The sequence below is a fragment of the Leptonotus elevatus genome, chromosome 8, assembly GCF_054856555.1.
Source record: "Leptonotus elevatus isolate MCC_2025b chromosome 8, RoL_Lele_1.0, whole genome shotgun sequence".
NCBI classification, from domain to species: domain Eukaryota; kingdom Metazoa; phylum Chordata; class Actinopteri; order Syngnathiformes; family Syngnathidae; genus Leptonotus; species Leptonotus elevatus.
The window spans coordinates 17,909,117-17,928,050 of record NC_141246.1 but is presented as its reverse complement, the minus strand read 5'-3'; the positions used below and the strand labels follow the sequence as shown (position 1 = coordinate 17,928,050).

The 18,934-nt window shown below is 42.6% G+C and overlaps 1 protein-coding gene across 1 annotated transcript; it reads left to right on the top strand.

Moving 5' to 3' along the window:
- The first annotated feature begins 2,885 nt into the window (after positions 1–2,885).
- nfil3-5 (nuclear factor, interleukin 3 regulated, member 5) lies at positions 2,886–10,560 on the top strand. The gene is made up of 2 exons (XM_086082650.1): positions 2,886–3,196; positions 6,933–10,560. The coding sequence occupies exon 2, from the start codon at positions 7,446–7,448 to the stop codon at positions 9,144–9,146; it is 1,701 nt and encodes a 566-aa protein (XP_085938776.1). The 5' UTR covers positions 2,886–3,196; positions 6,933–7,445; the 3' UTR covers positions 9,147–10,560.
- Positions 10,561–18,934: the final 8,374 nt, after the last annotated feature.

Sequence of the window (18,934 nt, the reverse complement as noted above, 5' to 3'; positions counted from 1 at the left end):
ACTTGAGAGCGTACAAATCTGATATCAGAGAGACAACAAGCTGTGGCCTTGAGAAACATCTCAGCTAATCAATCAGTGGTTGGGGTCGATTTTTTTTCGATCTAAATCTTGCCATTTATTGTTAGGAAATAAGAATTCAGATTCACCAAGGGAATGTCTCGTGGGGTTGGTGGTTTTAACAACATTCTACTGGTGGCGGGGGGAGGAGTGAGACAAATTCAAGGCCTCTGCTCGTAACCATGATCTCATGTGGTGTGTGTGCACGCATGTGTGTGTGAAAGAGCGGGGAAGGGTTGTAAACGAGAATGTGAGGTTAAGCAGCGCTGATGTAACTTCTTGAAAAAAAAAATGGTGGGAGTGGTGAGGACATAAAGTAGTGTTAGGTAACATAAAAGAAAAAAAACCCTACAAGGCGTTTTGCAGGAAGATCACATTGGAGACCATAATCAATACATTTCAGGATATTCTTACACTCACCATAATCTCATCACACAGCTTGTGTTGAATGACAAGATGTATGGTATGAGGTTCAAAACAATGCTAGCTAGAAAATAAATGCATGAAAAAGATTATGAGATAAAAAAACCAACTAATTTTCTATTTACTTCAGTTTGTTCCTGCTTCCATCCACCATCGCTATCCTCACAAGGGTCACGCAGGCGTGCTGCAGCCTATCCTAGCTGTCTTTGGGCAAGCGGCAGGGTACACCCTGAACTGGTTGCCAGGCAATAGCAGGGCAATGTTCCCATCAACGCAAAATAATAACTTGCCAATATCAAAGCATGCATCAAAACGTTCTGACCCAACGCAGAGCTAGCTTGCGCTGGCACAAGTGTACAGTGTATTAGTAAAACCTCACCCCTTGGAGCTTTCAAAAGAAAGCCCGGGCCGCCGAGTTCGCGGCCCCGGGCTTTCAGGCAAAAAAGTGGGAAGCTGGATTCATCCCACTCAGGTTGTGTGCCACTTGCAAAGATGGCTGATTGCAATTAATCGTTTTTTGTTTGTTTGTTTTGTTCCTCAAAACACATTTTGACCTCCAGTAAAACCCGTTTTCATTAAAAAAAAAATAAAGAAATAATTTATCTAAGAATTTCATACATTTCAGCAAATAACTTCATGCAGGGAGAAAGCCGCGCATATCTTCACACAGAAAGCACAAATCACACCGTGTTATGCGAAAATATGTCGAATGGCCAAATTGATGTAATATATAAAGATAGATGAATATATTTTTGTCTATGTCTGTAACTTTACACACAATGACAGCGAACAACAGGTGTGACCAACGTAGTGACCGCAGGCATCAAGAAGCCCTCAAGGGCCACATGAGTAGCTGTTCCAAAAATAGCTCATCAGTGGTGAATCATTGTGATTTTCTAGGAATGTTGCATATGTGATCATTTAAAATGTAAACAATGGAAGCACTTGATAGAAAAGTACATTAATCGGTTTACTAATTACAGAATTGTGAGACATCATTAGCATGATCAATCCCTTTTTCAACTAAATACATCTCATTAATTATACACAACTAGGGCTGTCACTCAAATTTTTTTAGAATTGTTTATTCAATACATTATTCTGGAAATCGCCGCATGCCCAGTTTTGAGGCAGAAACTTTTGTGTCCAGCCATTTTTGTGGCCACTTCAACCAGCTCCTCAAGCGGGATCCCAAGGCGTTCCCAGGCCAGCCGAGAGACATCTCTCCAGCCTCCCGCCGGTGGGACATGCCTGGAACACCTTTCCGGGGAGGCATCCAGGAGGCATCCGAACCAGATGCCCGAGCCACTTCAACTGGCTCCTCTCAATGCGGAGGAGCAGCAGCTCTACTCCGAGTCCCTCCCGGATAATTAATTAATTGATGAATTGATGAATGGTTTGATGGATGGATGGATGGATGGATGGATGGATGGATGGATGGATGGATGGATGGATGGATGGATAAGTCATCCAATGAGGATGACGATGTGTGACATCAACTGCAAAATGTACTTTTATCCCAGTCACGAGTTTAGCCGTGTATATGTTGTGTATGATGTTTAAATCGTGAATTGGTGGGAGGAAGATTTGTTTGGGTGGTGTAACTCACATTATGGTTGTAGGCTAGCGGGCTAGCTAGCAAGAAGCTACAGCGCGTAGCATCCCGCTGGACTCTCAGCTCAAACTTTCGCTCCGAGTAAGTTCCAGTGAATACCGGTCGCCATTTCTTCCTCCCGTCCGTGAAGCTTTTTCAAACTGCCCGCATGTGGAGGACACGACTAGTCAGTTCGTTCGTGGGCGCATGCTCTCTCTCGCATTGTAGAAATTGTAATCCCTCGAAGTAATCCCCATTTTTAATAAATGTACCTGTAATCTGATGACATGTTTTTTCCTGTAACTGTAACGGAATACAGTAAAAAAATATATATATATTGTAATCTGATTAGGTAACGGCTATACATGTATTTACTCCCCAAGCCTGAATATAATAATAATAAACACTACACGCCATAAAGCACTTCCTATTGAGGAGGCCGTCTTGGAACGTATCACCAGCGAAAAATGAGGGAACAAACATAATTCGTCCTAATCAGCAACCAAGAAGAAGCTCTCAGCCTAAAAAAAAGTTGGTGATCCTGATCATGTAGTGAGTCCGTGACTGCTATTTAATGTCGAATACAGTAGTTTACCTACATTTGGAGTGTACAAAACAGTTAGTGCACTGCTAATGGCGTCCCCCTCCCAGGCCACACTTCGTGGCTCACATGGCGCGTGTGTTCGCGTTCCTGCCCGCGTTGCAAAGAAAATCCACGCTGGAAGATGGATGTGTTCAATTGCTGAAGGAGAGACAGAAACACGCGGTGGGTGGTGGCGGGTGCCGTGTATGTAACACGCATACTCTCGCGTGGAAACACAGAGGACACAAACGTGACGAGGCAGCCGAAGCGCTGTTACGCAACCACTGACCTACTAACACATATTTCAAGAAAGGCTGCTGCAACAAAGTGGAGCAAAGTGTCCGGCAGCTCACAACGCGGAGCGGCTCGAGCAAGGAGACAGATACCGTGGATCCGAACGCGCAGAGACACGAAAGAGGGAACAACTTTTTTTCTGGATCGGTTTTGTCTAAAGATAAAGAAAAGGAGGAAACGGGAGCGAGACAGCTTTTGTGTCGGGGAAGCCTGAAGGTTGTGTTCCCCTCCTCCACCATTCAAAGGTATGTTTTGACGGCGCAACCCTCTCTCTTGTTTCCCCCCCCCCCCCTTTCTATTCCTAGAATAGTATTCTCGTTTTCTATGAATAACGATGCGTCCAATAATTACAAATTATGCGGGAAATGTACGGAGTATTTTTAGAGAAGAGGACACGCCGGTTATGGCCGGTTATTGTTCACATGGCGACTGAGCCCGGCAACCCGCCCGTCACTTCGAGACGTTCCGTTGGACAAACAACACGTTGGATTCTTTTGTTACTTTATGTCTGCGTGTACCCTCTCCTGCGTTGATACCTGGACCAAAAATAGCCTGCAAAGCAAACGCATGTCGTGTGTTCAATGTCAAGTTGAGGTAATTTCCTCCCGGTGGTGTTTTCCAGCGAGCCGACCGAGGCAGCTGCTTGCTTGGGCTAATAATGCTAATAATACACACGTACACATCACACACACTTGATTCCCGCACATGGCGCTTAGCTAGCATAATGGAGACAATTTCAATACTACCACTTTGTCATAGCTTTGGTCATAAATTTAAATGAGAATATTTAGCGAAGCGAGAGACGTGTGTGGGTTGTAAAGCACAAATCGATTAATTTCCTACATGATAAGCGGTTCGGAAAATGCATGGATGGATGTTTCAAAATGACTTATTTTGATTCTAAATGCCCGCTAAGTAAAGCACAAAGTGCTGCTTGGGGGAGTCGGAAGCGATGACATAACCAGCACGCAGCAGGGAGCTGCAAATTTCTCTCCTGGGACAAAAGGTCCTGTAATTGATTCCCGTTTACACCCTGCCTATTATTCGTGATATAATAGTGAGAGCAGACATATAAAACAATTCAACACGAATGCCTTAATATATAATACACGTTTCAGGCATGGACATGTGAATTGAAACAGTACTCTGACCCCGAAAGATGCCCAACATGGCATAGTCGTGACTTGAGCGTAATGACAACGAAACAAGTGAACATTCAGGATGTGATGCAATGCATGGAAAAAAGGCTTGTCTGGCAGGCAGGGTTCTGGTGAGCCCTTTCAGCCCGCCTGCTGCCAGCTGGTCTGTTTTCAGAGCGTCTGCGTTGCTCTTTCCCAGTCTGCTTTTGAATTTAGGTCAGACCAGTATTTGGGTGACGGTACGCACGGCATACAAGTCTATTCAGACTTTGACTTTGACCTTTCAGTCGGGACTAAGGGCACATTTCTGCAGGGCTCGCTCATTTGTCCTATATGATGAGTGATGATGAGCACAACTGTAAGTAACTTTTAACAACTTTGCTGTGGGCCTTTTAAAAGATGGCCAATTCCGTTTTTATAAAGTCCCCCTGCACCCATACTAAATGTCTGAAAAAATAATATACAATGCTAAAAAATGCTTTTTAAGATTGTTGAAGCATTTCTGGGTTTACAACAGTTTCTCTGAGGATGCATTGAATCTGATCTAATGCCCGCCTGTGAAGAGGACACAATTTATTTTATTTTATTTTTTTAACTTGCCCATCCAAGTTTCATATTAACACTTGCCAAAAATTGATACAGGCAGGAGCGATTTAGTTAGTGGCATAGGCTCTCGTTCCCATCTTCTTTTGAAATTATAGAGACAAAGCAGCGGGGCAAAATGGACGCTCCACGTGTGTGGTTGGATCTCTTAAAAAGTTGGAGGAGGGGTGCAGGGATTGCCTCGCTGTTGACTCACACTTGCCCCAGTAGGGGTCAGAGGTGAAGCATTCCTCTCCAAGTAGAAAGTTCCTGGAAACAGCTTCAAAGTATTCTGAATCCGGAACAGAAAAGACAGAATATGTCTTGTCTGTACTAGGGATGACATTACAGTAACAAAGACAGCAAAGCAGTTAAATTTACCCCCCATTTGTTCTCTTTAGTCGGTAAAGTGTAACCGCCGTGATGTGCACATTACACAAGACCGATTCAGAGCACGTACCCAAGAAAGGGGGAAAAGCTGAACAGCCCCTCCCCATGCAGTCCAGAGCGAGGCTGTTATGTATGAGTTTGGCTGCGGAGATGGGTGTGTGCTGTGACGTCAATGCCATCTCCAGCTATAATTTTTCATCTGCCTCTGATGCTCATTGTTCTGTGCTGCTTTGCTGGCTCTTTCTAGCACATAGATATTCAAGTAGCATTCAAATTGTTTCATAATCGGGGTTTTATGCGATGGGCGTATCAAGTTTGTCCCTTTATATCGTCCTGATGAGCCTCGTGAATTCCTCCTGTCAGTCACCCCCCCCCCTTTTTTGCGACTATTTATAGAGTGCACTCTAATACTCCTTCCTTCTCCTACTGACTTATTTTATGGCGTACTGTCAAAGACGGGAGGAGTGTTTACTGCTTAGCGTTGTTTCTAGGTCAGTGGGACAGCACAGACGTACGCAAGCTTCCTTCCCACCCGCCTTTGTTCCCTTCCCTCCCACTGCGGTCTTTATGAAAATAATTCGTAGTGGGGAGGAGGGGTTGACCCCTAAATTTTTCCACATCTGTTGTGACCAAATCTCTCTCTCCTGTGTTGCAATACTCAAGATCATATAAGGGAAAAATAAAAGGCAGTCATACTGGGTCGGGAGCAAGCATTGTCTTTCGCTCCCACTTACAAAGAAAACCGGTGCGAGTAAACAAGTGCTCTGGAATTACCGTCATTGCACAAGCCGGCTCAAGGTTACTTTGTTTTTTTCTCTGCTCACCGATAGATGATGTAACAAGTTCATTGTGTTCCGGCTTAAGTAATGCAATAACCAGATGCTCACATTTAATAGGAATGAGGCACAGATGTTGAGCACAAATGTAAAATATAATTCTGTATTAAGTAACTGACTACATGTGTTTGGACTAAGTGTACAGTTATGAAGGTACTAAACGCAATAGTTTAAATTTAGACATGGGTGTTGTAATTTATTATTAAACTTGACTGTTTGGAAATCATTATAGGGATGAGAAATTATGGAAAAATATTCACAATTATTTTGATCGATTGAAATCACAATTAATAAAAAGTTATTCATCCATTTAAAAACATATCGTTTTAAAATCTCAACTGCTCAATACTACCATCATAGCTTCATGCCCATTCATCCCTGCATGTTGAACACTTTGATTATGTATTTTATCTTATTTTGGTCTTCTATTTTTATTTTCACAAGTCTTGGGACTTTCTGGGCTAACCCGGGTCCTCGGGTGTCTTATTTCGTGCCATAACATTCATATCAAAATGATATCATACCACAATCTTATCATATATTTAAAAAATCTTTGAATTCTTCAAAGCTCAATTTTAAATATATGTCAAAAGAACAACCATAAAATAAATTAGTAACAAAGCAAAATAAGAATATAAAAAAATTATTAAATTAAATTAAAAAACAACAAATACTGGCTATTCTTGTTGAGCTTATCGTCTCATGTTAGTCGGGAAATAAAAAATAATTGTCACTCTGATTGCGGTGTGAAATTATACATAGTTAATTACTTTACAGGCAGTACTAAACCAGAAAAACAAGCGTTGCATAAAGTTTTTGGGAAGTATGCTCTTCCTTTCTGTGCTGCCAGTTTTCTTGTAAACACCATTCAACAAAACGACTTTAAAATTAGCTTCGATAGAAATACCGAGTGTTCTTGGAAGGGTGTAGCTTGGACTGAAATTGTGATTATGTGCTGACTGCAGAGACTATTACCGCCAATCTAACAATTGATCTGCCCCCCCTTCCCTCTCTCTCTCTCTTTCACTACATAGCAGCGGCATTTAAGCTGGATCCTCAGGGAGGCCCGAAGTAGACAGCCTGACCTACATCTTCTGTACGACACTGATGAGAAGTGCCGTGGCCTGACGGGCTCCGCAGCTGTGCAGAACATTTGGGAAGACATCAGTAAACTCCCGTTGACTTGCTGAGAGACTCCAGAGACTTGCAGTGAGCCAAGGAAACCAAACAACTCGAAATCCAAGCTCAATTCTTTTTTTGGAAGGCTTTTTGTTTGGAAAATAAGTTCAATGTCTGAGCTTTTCATGGAGTTCCACCTCTTTTTAATCTTCTTGGCTAATTTGGACACTTGAACGTTCTGATCGAGGAAACTGCTGGCAAGAGAAATCAATGAGGCTCTCTCTCAGATGTGCTCAAATACCTCATTCAGAAGTCTTTGCTGATCCCGCAACATAGTGGAAATAGTTACATAAACAAAGTCTTGTGTCATATCTGCGCACCTTTCCCTACACACTTGCTAGAGTTCCACTCTGGCCCCCCTTGGAAAAATGGAAAACCTGAATCTCCATATCTCGTCCACCAGCACCAAAAATGCAATGGAGGTGGACAGTTTTACTACCTATAGCGATCTCCCGTCCCCTCTTCCTGAGGACGGGCCACGGTCCAGCCGCCAGGGCAAAGGTTCCAAGCCTTCTGTGTCATCCCGCCGCAAGCGGGAGTTCATCTCCGATGAGAAAAAAGACGATTCATATTGGGAAAAACGGAGGAAGAACAACGAAGCAGCAAAGCGCTCACGGGAAAAACGTCGTCTGAATGACATGGTTCTGGAGAACCGGGTCATGGCCCTGAATGAGGAGAATGTTCGTCTAAAAACAGAACTACTTCAGCTCAAGTTGCGCTTTGGACTCATCAGCACGGCGTCCTACATTGAGAAAAGCCAGCAGATCGCTAGCAGCGCGGCTGCCGTTAACACAAGTAGCAGCGGGAGCAGCAGCAGCGGCACCCCCAACAACGCCTACCTCTCAAGTAGCGGCTACTCAAGCGCGTCCCAGGTGATGCTCAACTCGGACTCGTCGGAAGCCGAACAGCCCAGCCGCGGCGAGCGCCACTCGGCGCTCCCCAAGTATTCTCCCAGGGGATCCGTCTCAGACTTGTCTGATGGCTCCTCAAGGGACAGCCCCGAACCTATGGGCTACAACATCAAGACGGAGCCTCATAACATGGAGATGGCAAGACTGGAAAGCGCCGGGCTCTCGGCCAACGGATTGCCGAGCCGTCCTTACCACGGCATCCATCCTGCTTTGATGTCTCCTCACCAGCAGAGTACACAATTGGCCGAAGCCGCCATCGACTACCAGCAGCAGGGGCACTCGGAGGCCTCGTCTTCCGTCGCCCAAGCCACTTCTTCGCAACGGAGTGTCATCCTGTACCGCTCCAGCAGCGGCTGCTACCCCATGGAGAGCCTGAGGCCAGATGAGCCGCATGGCCAGCACTCAAAGTTCTCCGAATGTTCGGCGACCATCGCCGAGGTCGCCGAGAAGCTGGAGAGGACAAAGACGATGGACTGTGAGCAGTACGAATACTCCGAGGAGCTGCAGGCGCAGTACAACAGCCAGCAGCAGCACGAGAGCCGTCGCGGGCCGTACAGCTGCCGAGGTCTGGAGGAAGCTGAGCACCGGAACCCCTTTGCGCCCAATCTGGTCCACAGCACCGAGGAGGGCCTGTCGGCGTTCTCGCAGCACAATGGCTACCTCAACACGATGGACGAAGAGCCTCCGGTCCTCACCTATGAGGGAGGCCCGAGAGCCAATGGCTTCTACCGAGAGAATTCCTCCGCTAAAGATACATCGTCTAGCGACGGGGACCCCCGGAGCTCCGACAAGGAGGCCTCGACCGACGACGAATCCCCCTCCTCGTCATCCTCAGACATCAGCAGCTACCACCAGAAAGCGTCAGCAACCGGCGGGCCGCACAGAGAGCGCCAGGCTGAGGTCAAAGCGACCGCCCTGCCCCACAAGCTGCGCCTCAAGAACCGAGCGATGTCCAGCGGGGCGATAAAAGCACACATGGAGGGGGTCTCCATGTCCCCGTCCCCCACCCTGCCCCAGCACCCTTACCTGGCACTGCCTAGCAACTCGAACAGCTGCCAGATCAGCCGAGAGGCAGACGATGAGGTGGAGTACGCTGACGAGCTCGGGCTCAGGCCAAATGAGAGATTGGACTCACAAAAGGCACCCGGTAGTGGTTAGAGGCGCACGGAAGAACTGTCGCGCGGCGCTCTCGTTTCGGACTCTGCAGCATCAACAGCTTCGTTCATCCTGTCAGCAAAAACGAGGCCTGGCTCGGAAGTGATTTCTATCCACTTTCACTGTCACCAGTTTCCCTTTATTTTATCCTACCTCCAACATACCCTTCCAGTTTAAAGAACACGTCATTCACACAAGGGAGGGAACAGAATGACATTTTTTCAGTTTGTGATACTTACACATTTATTGTGGCATTATAAGAACATTTCTTTGACCAAAGAATATTTGTTTTTCTTTAATGTCACCTTTTGTTGGTACAGTAACTGTGTATATTGGTCCTTTTTGGATAGCAGTCAGTCCCACGCGTCCTGTTCACTTCAAGCACTTGGATTGTAAAATGTTGTGACTTACATTTGCATAAATGAGGTATACATTTTAAAAAGAAAATGTGGGGAGAAAAAAAATCGATCTTAAAACTTTAAACAACTTGCAAAGTAAATTGCCTCAAAGCTGTAAAGCAATTAAAAAAGAAAAAAGACCACACCTTAAGACAAATGGATCAACTTTCCCCCAGAAAACTTGCTCAGCCTGGTGGTCGGGGACGGTGTGGACGTTTGCCCGCCTGGTCTATAAAGCGCTGGGGGAAACCCTGCACACCAAAAACCACTCAAACACTTGATTCCAATGATATCAGTCAAGGCTATGCAGTCATACAAAGCTGACAAGCACAAGGCAATCCTTACTGGCTACACGACAGAATACAGATACACCTTCACATTGCAGGTGTCTAAAAAAAACAAAACTTAAAAAAAACTTAAAAAAACTCCCATCTCAAACCAGCAAAGCTGCTGTTTTCTCATAAGGTGCCTCTTTTATTGTGCCGTCTCTTCTTGTCCTCACATTGGCCGACGGCTTGTCTTGCCCACTTGTGCACTGACCTTAAGCAGCCGCACTAAATCCAAATCGTACAATCTTCAACAGTTTCCCTTCCAGGTGCCTGCCTCTGGCCACTATGTATAAATGTAAAGTTGTCTTGATCACTTGTATACTGCGGTCACTATTTTTATTAATATTGTTATTTTCTATTATATTGGGTTAATATTTTGTCTATTATATGTCATTTTCTTGTCCTCTTGTCGTGTCATTTTTGCTCGATGCTCTTCTCGTTTGTGATGTGTATTTGCTCATGCTACCCCCATGCAATGATTTGTACTCTGTGTTAATGTATAACCTGTATCGTTCGCCTAAACCTTTTGTGGAAATGAGACCCCCGAAAAGAGAAGCTTGTCCATAAGTGAAAATGTATGGCTATACTTCACATGGACATGCGCAGTCGGTTGGAAGAAAAAAAAAGTGCTTTATTTTGATTGTAAAGGTTCAAAATGGGGAAGAATAAAAGGCTGTTGTTGAAACGTCATTTGTCATGTTAAGAACTTTCTGAGTTGACTGTGATTGCAATACAAAAATATGGAGCACATAGTACATTCCACATGATCAGACAAGAAACACGTTTGTTAGTGTAGTGTTCGGACCACTCAATCAACACAACTAGGGACGATATTAGGACTAAGCCAATGTGCTCATCTATGCAATGCAGTGCATTGTTCTACTTGGCAAACTGCATGACGACATGAAATATAAAACAAGACTTGGAATTAACATCACAAAAACCTGGCATGTTTGGATCGCAGTTTACAATCAAAATTTGTTATTTGCTTCTCATTGATAAACAATTACTAGCAAAAGTGCGCTCAAGACAAAAGTAGTGTTGTGTCTAGCTGTCGGTCACAAATGAAACAGAAGTGAACGCGAGCCTTCTCGTCACTTCAAAGTGCTCGCACATTATTGCCAATAAGCACAACGTGGGAAACGAGCAAAACATTCAATGAAAGTGCCAGTAATGCTGCTTGTTGCTGCTGGATGCATTGTAGCAATGTCAGTCCCTCCTGAGAGAATCTTCTCCAAAACAGGGCAGATATTTTCCAACAGAAAAAACGAATCAGCTCCCAGCTGAGCTACTTAAATGGATACTTGACTCATTTAGTCATTTTCATCAATAAAACATTACTACGACTAGAATTAATTTAACAACTTCATAATTTTTCATGTAAAATGAAAAACCTTGAAAACACATGTTGCCACTTGCTGTCATTGAAAATTAGTATTACATCGCAGGTGCTCAGAGCTCAGGTAACGACCAATCACGGCTCACCTGTTTTCAGGATGTGGTCATGTGACATTCACAAACTGAGCCATGATTGGTCATCACCTTAGCCCTGACCACGTGATGTCATTTTCAGTCAACAAGTGGCTAAAAAAGCTTTTAAAGGTATTGATTGAAAAATGTCCACAAATAAATTTAAACACAAAATATTAACTTCTTACTGCTGAAATTGGCTGAATGAGTCAAGTATCCTTTGGATTATCTCCCTTTAAGTATACAAAAGTTCATCTGGATGCAAAGTTAGTGCCAGTAAAAATGATATAGACCCCCTCAGGCCATGGCAAAGCTACAATTCTAGTTATGAAAAGAAGAGTTATGAAAATATTTTATTAAGGTTGAAAAGTTCCTTAGTGCTACTTTAAGTACTTATATTATTGTATGGCTACACATATAGCAAATAGATAAATGAATAATTTTTAATACATTTTATTTCATAAAATTACATTAAAGCAATACATTTTACTTTATAAAGTAAGTAAAGCTTCTTCTTTTTTAAAGAAAGAAAAAAAAATCCCGATAATTTAGCTTCACTCTAAACACCAAAATATAGTTTGCTGCTCTACACAATGTGAATTTAAAAATTATTTTAAAAATATTGATTCTAGAAAAAAAGATAGCCAAATGTTCGTTATGTTGACACATTTTTATTGTTTGATTAATAAAACCCTTACTTTAGTTCCCTGCGATTAGCCTGCAAAAAAAAAAAATGCTTCTCAAAGTTTGAAAGTTGCTCTGCAAAGAAAAAAAATGTCATTGATAGCATGTATAGCATTTGTGCTATAATCATCGGATATTGTTTAAAAAAAAAAACTTAGCAACGTCACATTTAGTATGCTACGTTACTTTCTACAACATTTGACATTTAACATGTATTTTGGATATACCCCTTTAGATGACTGATCACATTTTAGACGGGTTCCAACATACAAAGTCAACATCCCAGTCAACAGTTACTGAAAGTAATGCAAAGATGAAACTGATTGCACTCCTGCTATTTGTTAAGAGACGAACAAATCCCAAATTTCAGCAGGCCACGAGCATGTTTTAGTGTCTTTGTGGGTCAATATTTGCCTCGACAGGGTTTGGCTTTTCACACACTTGTAAACCTTTTCCTTCCAGAAAAAAAAAGTGACACATGACTCACACACAAGAAGTTTTGAAGCTTTGATCAATCTTCAGTTGCCCAATATTGCTCAACACCATGAACGTATTGTCACACAGCCTGTTGTCGCTGAGCAACCAGCAGAGTTACGCAACAAGTGTTGTGAAGATCTTGGCTTCGATGGCTCAGTAGCTGTTGCCATGGCCGAGGTGTCACTGACACGGGTCGCGTATGATGAGCCAGTGCGGGAATGCCAGGCGAAGACTGCAGAGGTGTTCTATCCTGAGCAAACGTCCTCGTCTCTCGCCTCGGATGACATTTTTTAAGAGAATATCTACATAAAGTACATACTGAACTGTTTGTCTTTTTCATGCACAGTATTGGATGTCTCAGAGGAACAGGACAAGCTCAACTTTGATTCAAAACGAATTTCCACAACAAGGTGACTCCAGAAAATAGCAGTGAGCGATGACCTCACACACATCATCTCCGCGCTTGTTTGCACTCTGCTCACTCCTTTTTTTCCAGCCCACCGTGGTGCTGTGCATTGTGCACAGGCTGTTATAAAAAAAAAAAATGGAAAAAAAGGCCATGAGCGTAAAAGTAGGTCAGCGAGAAGGGATAAGGGAGGACGGAGGGGAGAGAGGGCGCTTACATAATTTGCCTCTACAGTGTACATTCGGGCAAACTATTCAGATGTGAGCCCTGTTGTTGCTGCTTGAGGGAGCAGGTTAGCGGAAACAAAGCCTCGGACATGCTGGATTTTACTTTTTGGGAATGGAACGTTGACTAAATGTTCCGTACAAATATTTGAACTGACGCTTGACTCATGATTTAGCCTACTTCAATGTCCTGAACAATAATTAATCATTAATTTAACATTCACGTTGTTGAGCAATGAACTCAGCCAGGACAGTTAAAAAGAAAAGTGAGGCGGTGGTGTGTGTGTGTGTGTGGGTGTGCGTGGGTGGGGGTGGGGGGGGGGGGGGGTGTTGTCGATTAGTAGCTTGAGCGTGTTTGCGCTGCATCGCCCGCAGTGATCAACAGCCCAGGCCGGTTATGTAACCAGGATGTTGCAGTATGTAGGTCAGCAGCACTAGGAGAGGCAGGGTTGGGGTAAGGATGTAACCGAGGCGCGTGCGTGCGCGCGCGTGCGCGCGCGTGCGTGTCCTTGAGCGTTATTTAAGATGGATGTCCTCATGTCGAGCAGATTCGCAATGCCATCACACTGCAGGGAACATTTCATTCCCAAGTAGGGAACGAACAGTGACATCCCACGTAATAGTCAAGAGGGACAGTCGATGCTTGTTTTTATGTAATTACATAATGCTCCAACTGTTTGTATGAACGTGGAACTTTTTTTTATTATTTTTATTATTGCAGATTAGGTTGTATAACTACATTGTTAAAAACCTTGTTAATCAAATGCTTCCCCGACAGTACGTTTACACGCAGGCAATTTTGTTTGTTTGTGAATAGTTCGAGTGGACAGATATTACGATTTAAACTGCATTGCGCGGACATTATTGCGAAAATAGCACTTCCGCTTTTAACTTTTCGGTGGTTAATAAAAGACGTTCATCATGTCACTCACCACACGAATAAAATAGTCAGGTTCCTACTAAAGTGGAGTTCTGTGTCGCCATGTTTCGGCAATTGTGTTTACCTCTGCTTGTGTATTTCCAGTTGTGTGCCAGATGCACGGAATGTGTCACTAGTGCTGTCAAAGTTAAAGTGTTAACTCATTGATTAATCACAAAAAATGATCGCATTAATCATGTCATGGTCATTTTTATTTTATTTTAAATTATGCAAGTCAAGTAATTAACTGATTAGAAAAAGAGGTTGAAGAGAGTGTGTAGTGGATCAAAACATGTCGAAGATGTCCTCAAAACATTAAATGTAGAAACAATTAACACAACAGGTCCTCTTCAAATTTGGCGGGCAAAAAAAAGTTGATAAAAAGCATTTTCAATTAAGTGATTAATCACAATTAATCAAAATTCTAAAATGCGATTATTCTGGTTAAAAATGTAATCGTTTGACAGCTCTAGTGTACACGCATTGTCGCCATAGAGACAGAAGATAATGTAAAAACGCCACGGAGAAATCAATATATTCAAGTTAGGCTCGTTTCGCAAGTAGTAACGTAAAATGCTGGCCGCCACGCATCCAAATAGTTCAGACCGAGATACTTTGCCAATAAAGCATGTTCAAAGGAGGTACGCCAATAAGTGTTTATATGACCAAATAGTCGGGTCAGAAAAGTGGTAACCCTGGGCTCTTACAGTATTTAGTTTTTTGTTTTTTTTAACTACATGAGGTGTTGCAGGTGCACCAATGTTATGACCGGTGAGTGAATAACAACAGTCCTGTAATAAGAACTGAGTTGAAGATGTTAAATAAAAGTGTTTTTTCTCATCATTTTTTATTTTTATTTTACATGTGAGACCAAAACATCTAAGTGACTGTAAAGTCATTTCTGTGAGGTAGGTTGGCTGTGCTGTAAAATTAAGGTCAGTGTGTCAGTGTGTGTGTGTGTGTGTGTGTGTGTGTGCACACCGCTATGGATGTGCGTAGAACAATGATTAGAGAATGCGTGATCTCATTGACGGACAGACACTGACATACACTGACCTCTATCGATGCGTGACAGAAATAGGCCGCAAAGAAGTTGTGCGCCTTTAAAGAGAAAGTAGGCCACTTGTGTGTATGAGCAAGAGAGAGAGAGAGAGAGAGAGAGAGAGAGAGAGAGAGAGAGAGAGAGAGAGAGAGAGAGAGAGAGAGAGAGAGAGAGAGAGAGAGAGGATGAATCAGCGTCACCGTTATGCAATATGAAACCATCCCCCAGGGCATATTACCATATCTTGTGGCCTTGTGCTGCAGGAAGTGACCTGCTCATCTGTGTGAGTTCATACTAGTGTGGAAAGTGTGGATAACGACATTTTGGCACGCAACACATCACCTGGTAGCTAAATTGACATTAAGCATTTCTAAACACACACGTTGCATGTGACAAAAACTTTGGATAAGGCACAATGTAAATGACCCTGCTATTATTTTTGTTATTACCTTTTTGTATTGCAAAATTGCTTTGTTAGTTTGTTTTGTTGTGCTATTATAATATGGGCGATACTTTTATTTTGAAGGATACAGGAAAGGGTCTCATGAACCGGTAGGACATGACGTAGCTAACCGACGTACTGCCATTAGTCGTGCCATCTTCGTAGGCAGGGAGGACGCGTGCACCGCAGAAGAACAGAAATCTGAAGTTTACGGTTAATTCAGTGAACGATTTTAGCACCTGGTTGAGAAGGGAACGAGGTGTGTATTAAAGTCATGTTTATTGTTAACTAATGTCGTTATGTTTCACGTTTGTGTGATTTACTGCATGGAAAGTCGCGTTCCATTCTTCCATTGGAAAAAAAGGTATGTTTCTACCTTCTTACGTTCTTTAGTAGTCATCATTTGAAAATAGATAATTTGAGTGACATTGAGCGAAAATTGAAAAGATAAGGAGAAACCGAGCTTTTTGTGGAAAGATACATTTTCTGCACAACAGTGACTTTGACACCAATATTTTTTTGTTTAGTGACGCTCTGTGAATTAGATTTAATGTGACAAAGGCTTTTGATCATTCACGTCATCCTTGAAAATGTTTTATTTCATCAGATTTGTCATCCTTCATTGTAATTCCATACACCTGGAGCCCATTGAAAAGAGATACAATGCAGCCATCTGCTGGCCATCGTTAGTGGCTGTTTTGGAATTTTACAACCCCAATGACAAGGCAGTGCTGCACAAGACGTTGCACTGCTCATTGAGAAAACAAAACAAAACGTAGTTGACGTCAATTGACGTTATTGGCGGCATTCATTGGGATTTTAGCATTTGTCATTAAACGTTTTTTTGGCGGTCAAAGAGTTAATGGGAATAAGGGGAGTTGCTTCGAATGGCCGGGAGTCGGCTGCATTCCATCCCACAGTGGTGCAAACACTTCCTACCTGTGGAAAGTCTAGAAACTGATAGAAAACTCCACCCATGTGCACTGGGCACAAAAAGCGCCCTGAGAATTGATTCCTGAGACTCAAATTTGCAGTGTAAGTGTTTTTTTCCTTTTTTTTCGGAAGGATAACTCGTTATAGCTACTTACTGACATCTGATGACTAAAAATGTGTCACCTCTCCATTATCAAAAGTCTACACAGCCTGAAATGACAAACGACATGCAGAAGATGAGTGAGGTAACCTGCAGCCATTAAGTGGATTACCCCATTTAGATTAGTCTCAGCCATTTCTCCCATCTGTCTACAGTTACAGCATGGACCTAATACTGTACTGACACGCACACAGCACATGACAGTTACAAGCACATGACATGCATGCGCCTCAACCCACACACACACACACACACACACGTACGTACACGCCACTAATCTGTGCTTAGTCTTTATGTCACATGAGTAAAGTAGGCCTACATATGATGTAACTATCATTTACAGCTTCGACTATTTCTGACATAGGGTTAATTCTGGTTGGAAGGGCTAACCTAATGAAAGTTAATACAACAGATGTGTAGCAATTCTGACTTTATGGTGATGTTCATTTTACTGGGAGGTATTTATTTGAAGCTGCACTGTAATTCATACTGAGAGGTTCCTAATATGTTTGACACTCTCTTGGAGTTAAAGAAGGAAATCCCCAAAAATATTTTAAGCACTCATTGAGTAATTCCAATGTTACAGTATATAATCCAAACTGAGCATTTATGTAAAGGCTTCATTTAAAAAAAATAGATGAATTAAAGTGTTTTTAAAAAAAATGGTATAATCTTTTATTATTTTGTAATCCTTGCTGGCCAACTGCGAGGTCATCGAGCATCATCATGGAGGTATAAACATTTGCTGGTGGAAGAGTGGAGACCTATTAGGACTGCTGAGCGCTTTTGGCAAACAGTGACCTCTGGTGGTCGGAGGTGTTCTTTCTTTCTTTCTTTCTTTCTCAACCCCTCCCTCCCTTCCTCCCTTCCTTTTTTTCTTTCTTTCTTTCTTTCTTTCTCAACCTCTCCCTCCCTTCTTTTCTTCCTTCCTTCCTTCCTCAACCCCTCCCTCCCTTCTTTTCTTTCTTTCTTTCTTTCTTTCTTTCTTTCTTTCTCAACCCCTCCCTCCCTTCCTCCCTTCCTTTCTTTCTTTCTTTCTTTCTTTCTTTCTTTCTTTCTTTCTTTCTTTCTTTCTCAACCCCTCCCTCCCTTCCTTTCTTTCTTTCTTTCTTTCTTTCTCAACCTCTCCCTCCCTTCTTTTCTTCCTTCCTTCCTTCCTCAACCCCTCCCTCCCTTCTTTTCTTTCTTTCTTTCTTTCTTTCTCAACCCCTCCCTCCCTTCCTCCCTTCCTTTCTTTCTTTCTTTCTTTCTTTCTCAACCTCTCCCTCCCTTCTTTTCTTCCTTCCTTCCTTCCTCAACCCCTCCCTCCCTTCTTTTCTTTCTTTCTTTCTTTCTTTCTTAACCCCTCCCTTCTTTTCTTTCTTCCTTCCTTCCTTCCTCCCTCCCTCAATCCCTTCCTCCCTTCCTTCCATCCTTCCTTCCTTCCATCCTTCCTGGAGTTGGACAAGCAAACGTTACAATATCGCCTCAGTATGAGGCCAAGCAAACGATGACACGAGCTCAAAGGACACATTTGATTTTTAAAATGAACAGATGGGCCAGGTCATAGATTGGATAAAATCATTCATTGTAATATTTGTCTGTGGCTCTGTAACCAATATTTTAATACAATAAGTGTAATATTTGAGTGCAGGTGAAAATTTGTTTCTTTTTCACTACTGTAATTGTTTTCGTCAAATTGTATGTCTAGCTATTTGTTGATTTTATTTCCCACATATTAGGGTCGTGGTGGTGCTGGAGTCTATCCCTACTGACTGTTTGCAAACTGAAGCATTGTAAGTGGAATTCTTTCCCATTCTTGCTTGATGTCCAACTTCTGTTGCTCAACAGTCCGGGGTCTCCGTTGTTGTATTTTGCACTCTATAATGCACAACACACTCTAAATTCCATGCAATTGTTCATTGAGAAACACTGTTCTTACCCTGAAAATCTTGTTATCTATACAATTGAATACACAGCAAAGATATATTTTTAAACATTGGAGTACATTTATTTTATTTAGTTGTTGCTTGTATAATCATCAAAAGCTATGGTCATTCCTTCTTGGATACATTTTTTGTTGTGGTTGGTTCCTTCGCCTTTAGGTGCTGCGTCATTTGCCTGAATGTTATCTAACTTACTGAAAATTCTGTGGTTTTGTTTTCACTGAAGCTACGAAAGTTGGATCACCGCACACATACTGTAAAAGTAGCAAGGTGAAACCTCATTCCAACTACGCCCATCAAATAACTTTAGGTTGATTATAACCTTCATCACAGTTTTACTTTGATCTCAAAAATGCTCTTCTGGATGAATGGCCAACTTTTT

Coding starts and splice junctions, on each gene's coding strand:
- nfil3-5 (XM_086082650.1), top strand. CDS start 7,446: ATGGAAAACCTGAATCTCCATATCTCGTCCACCAGCACCAAAAATGCA.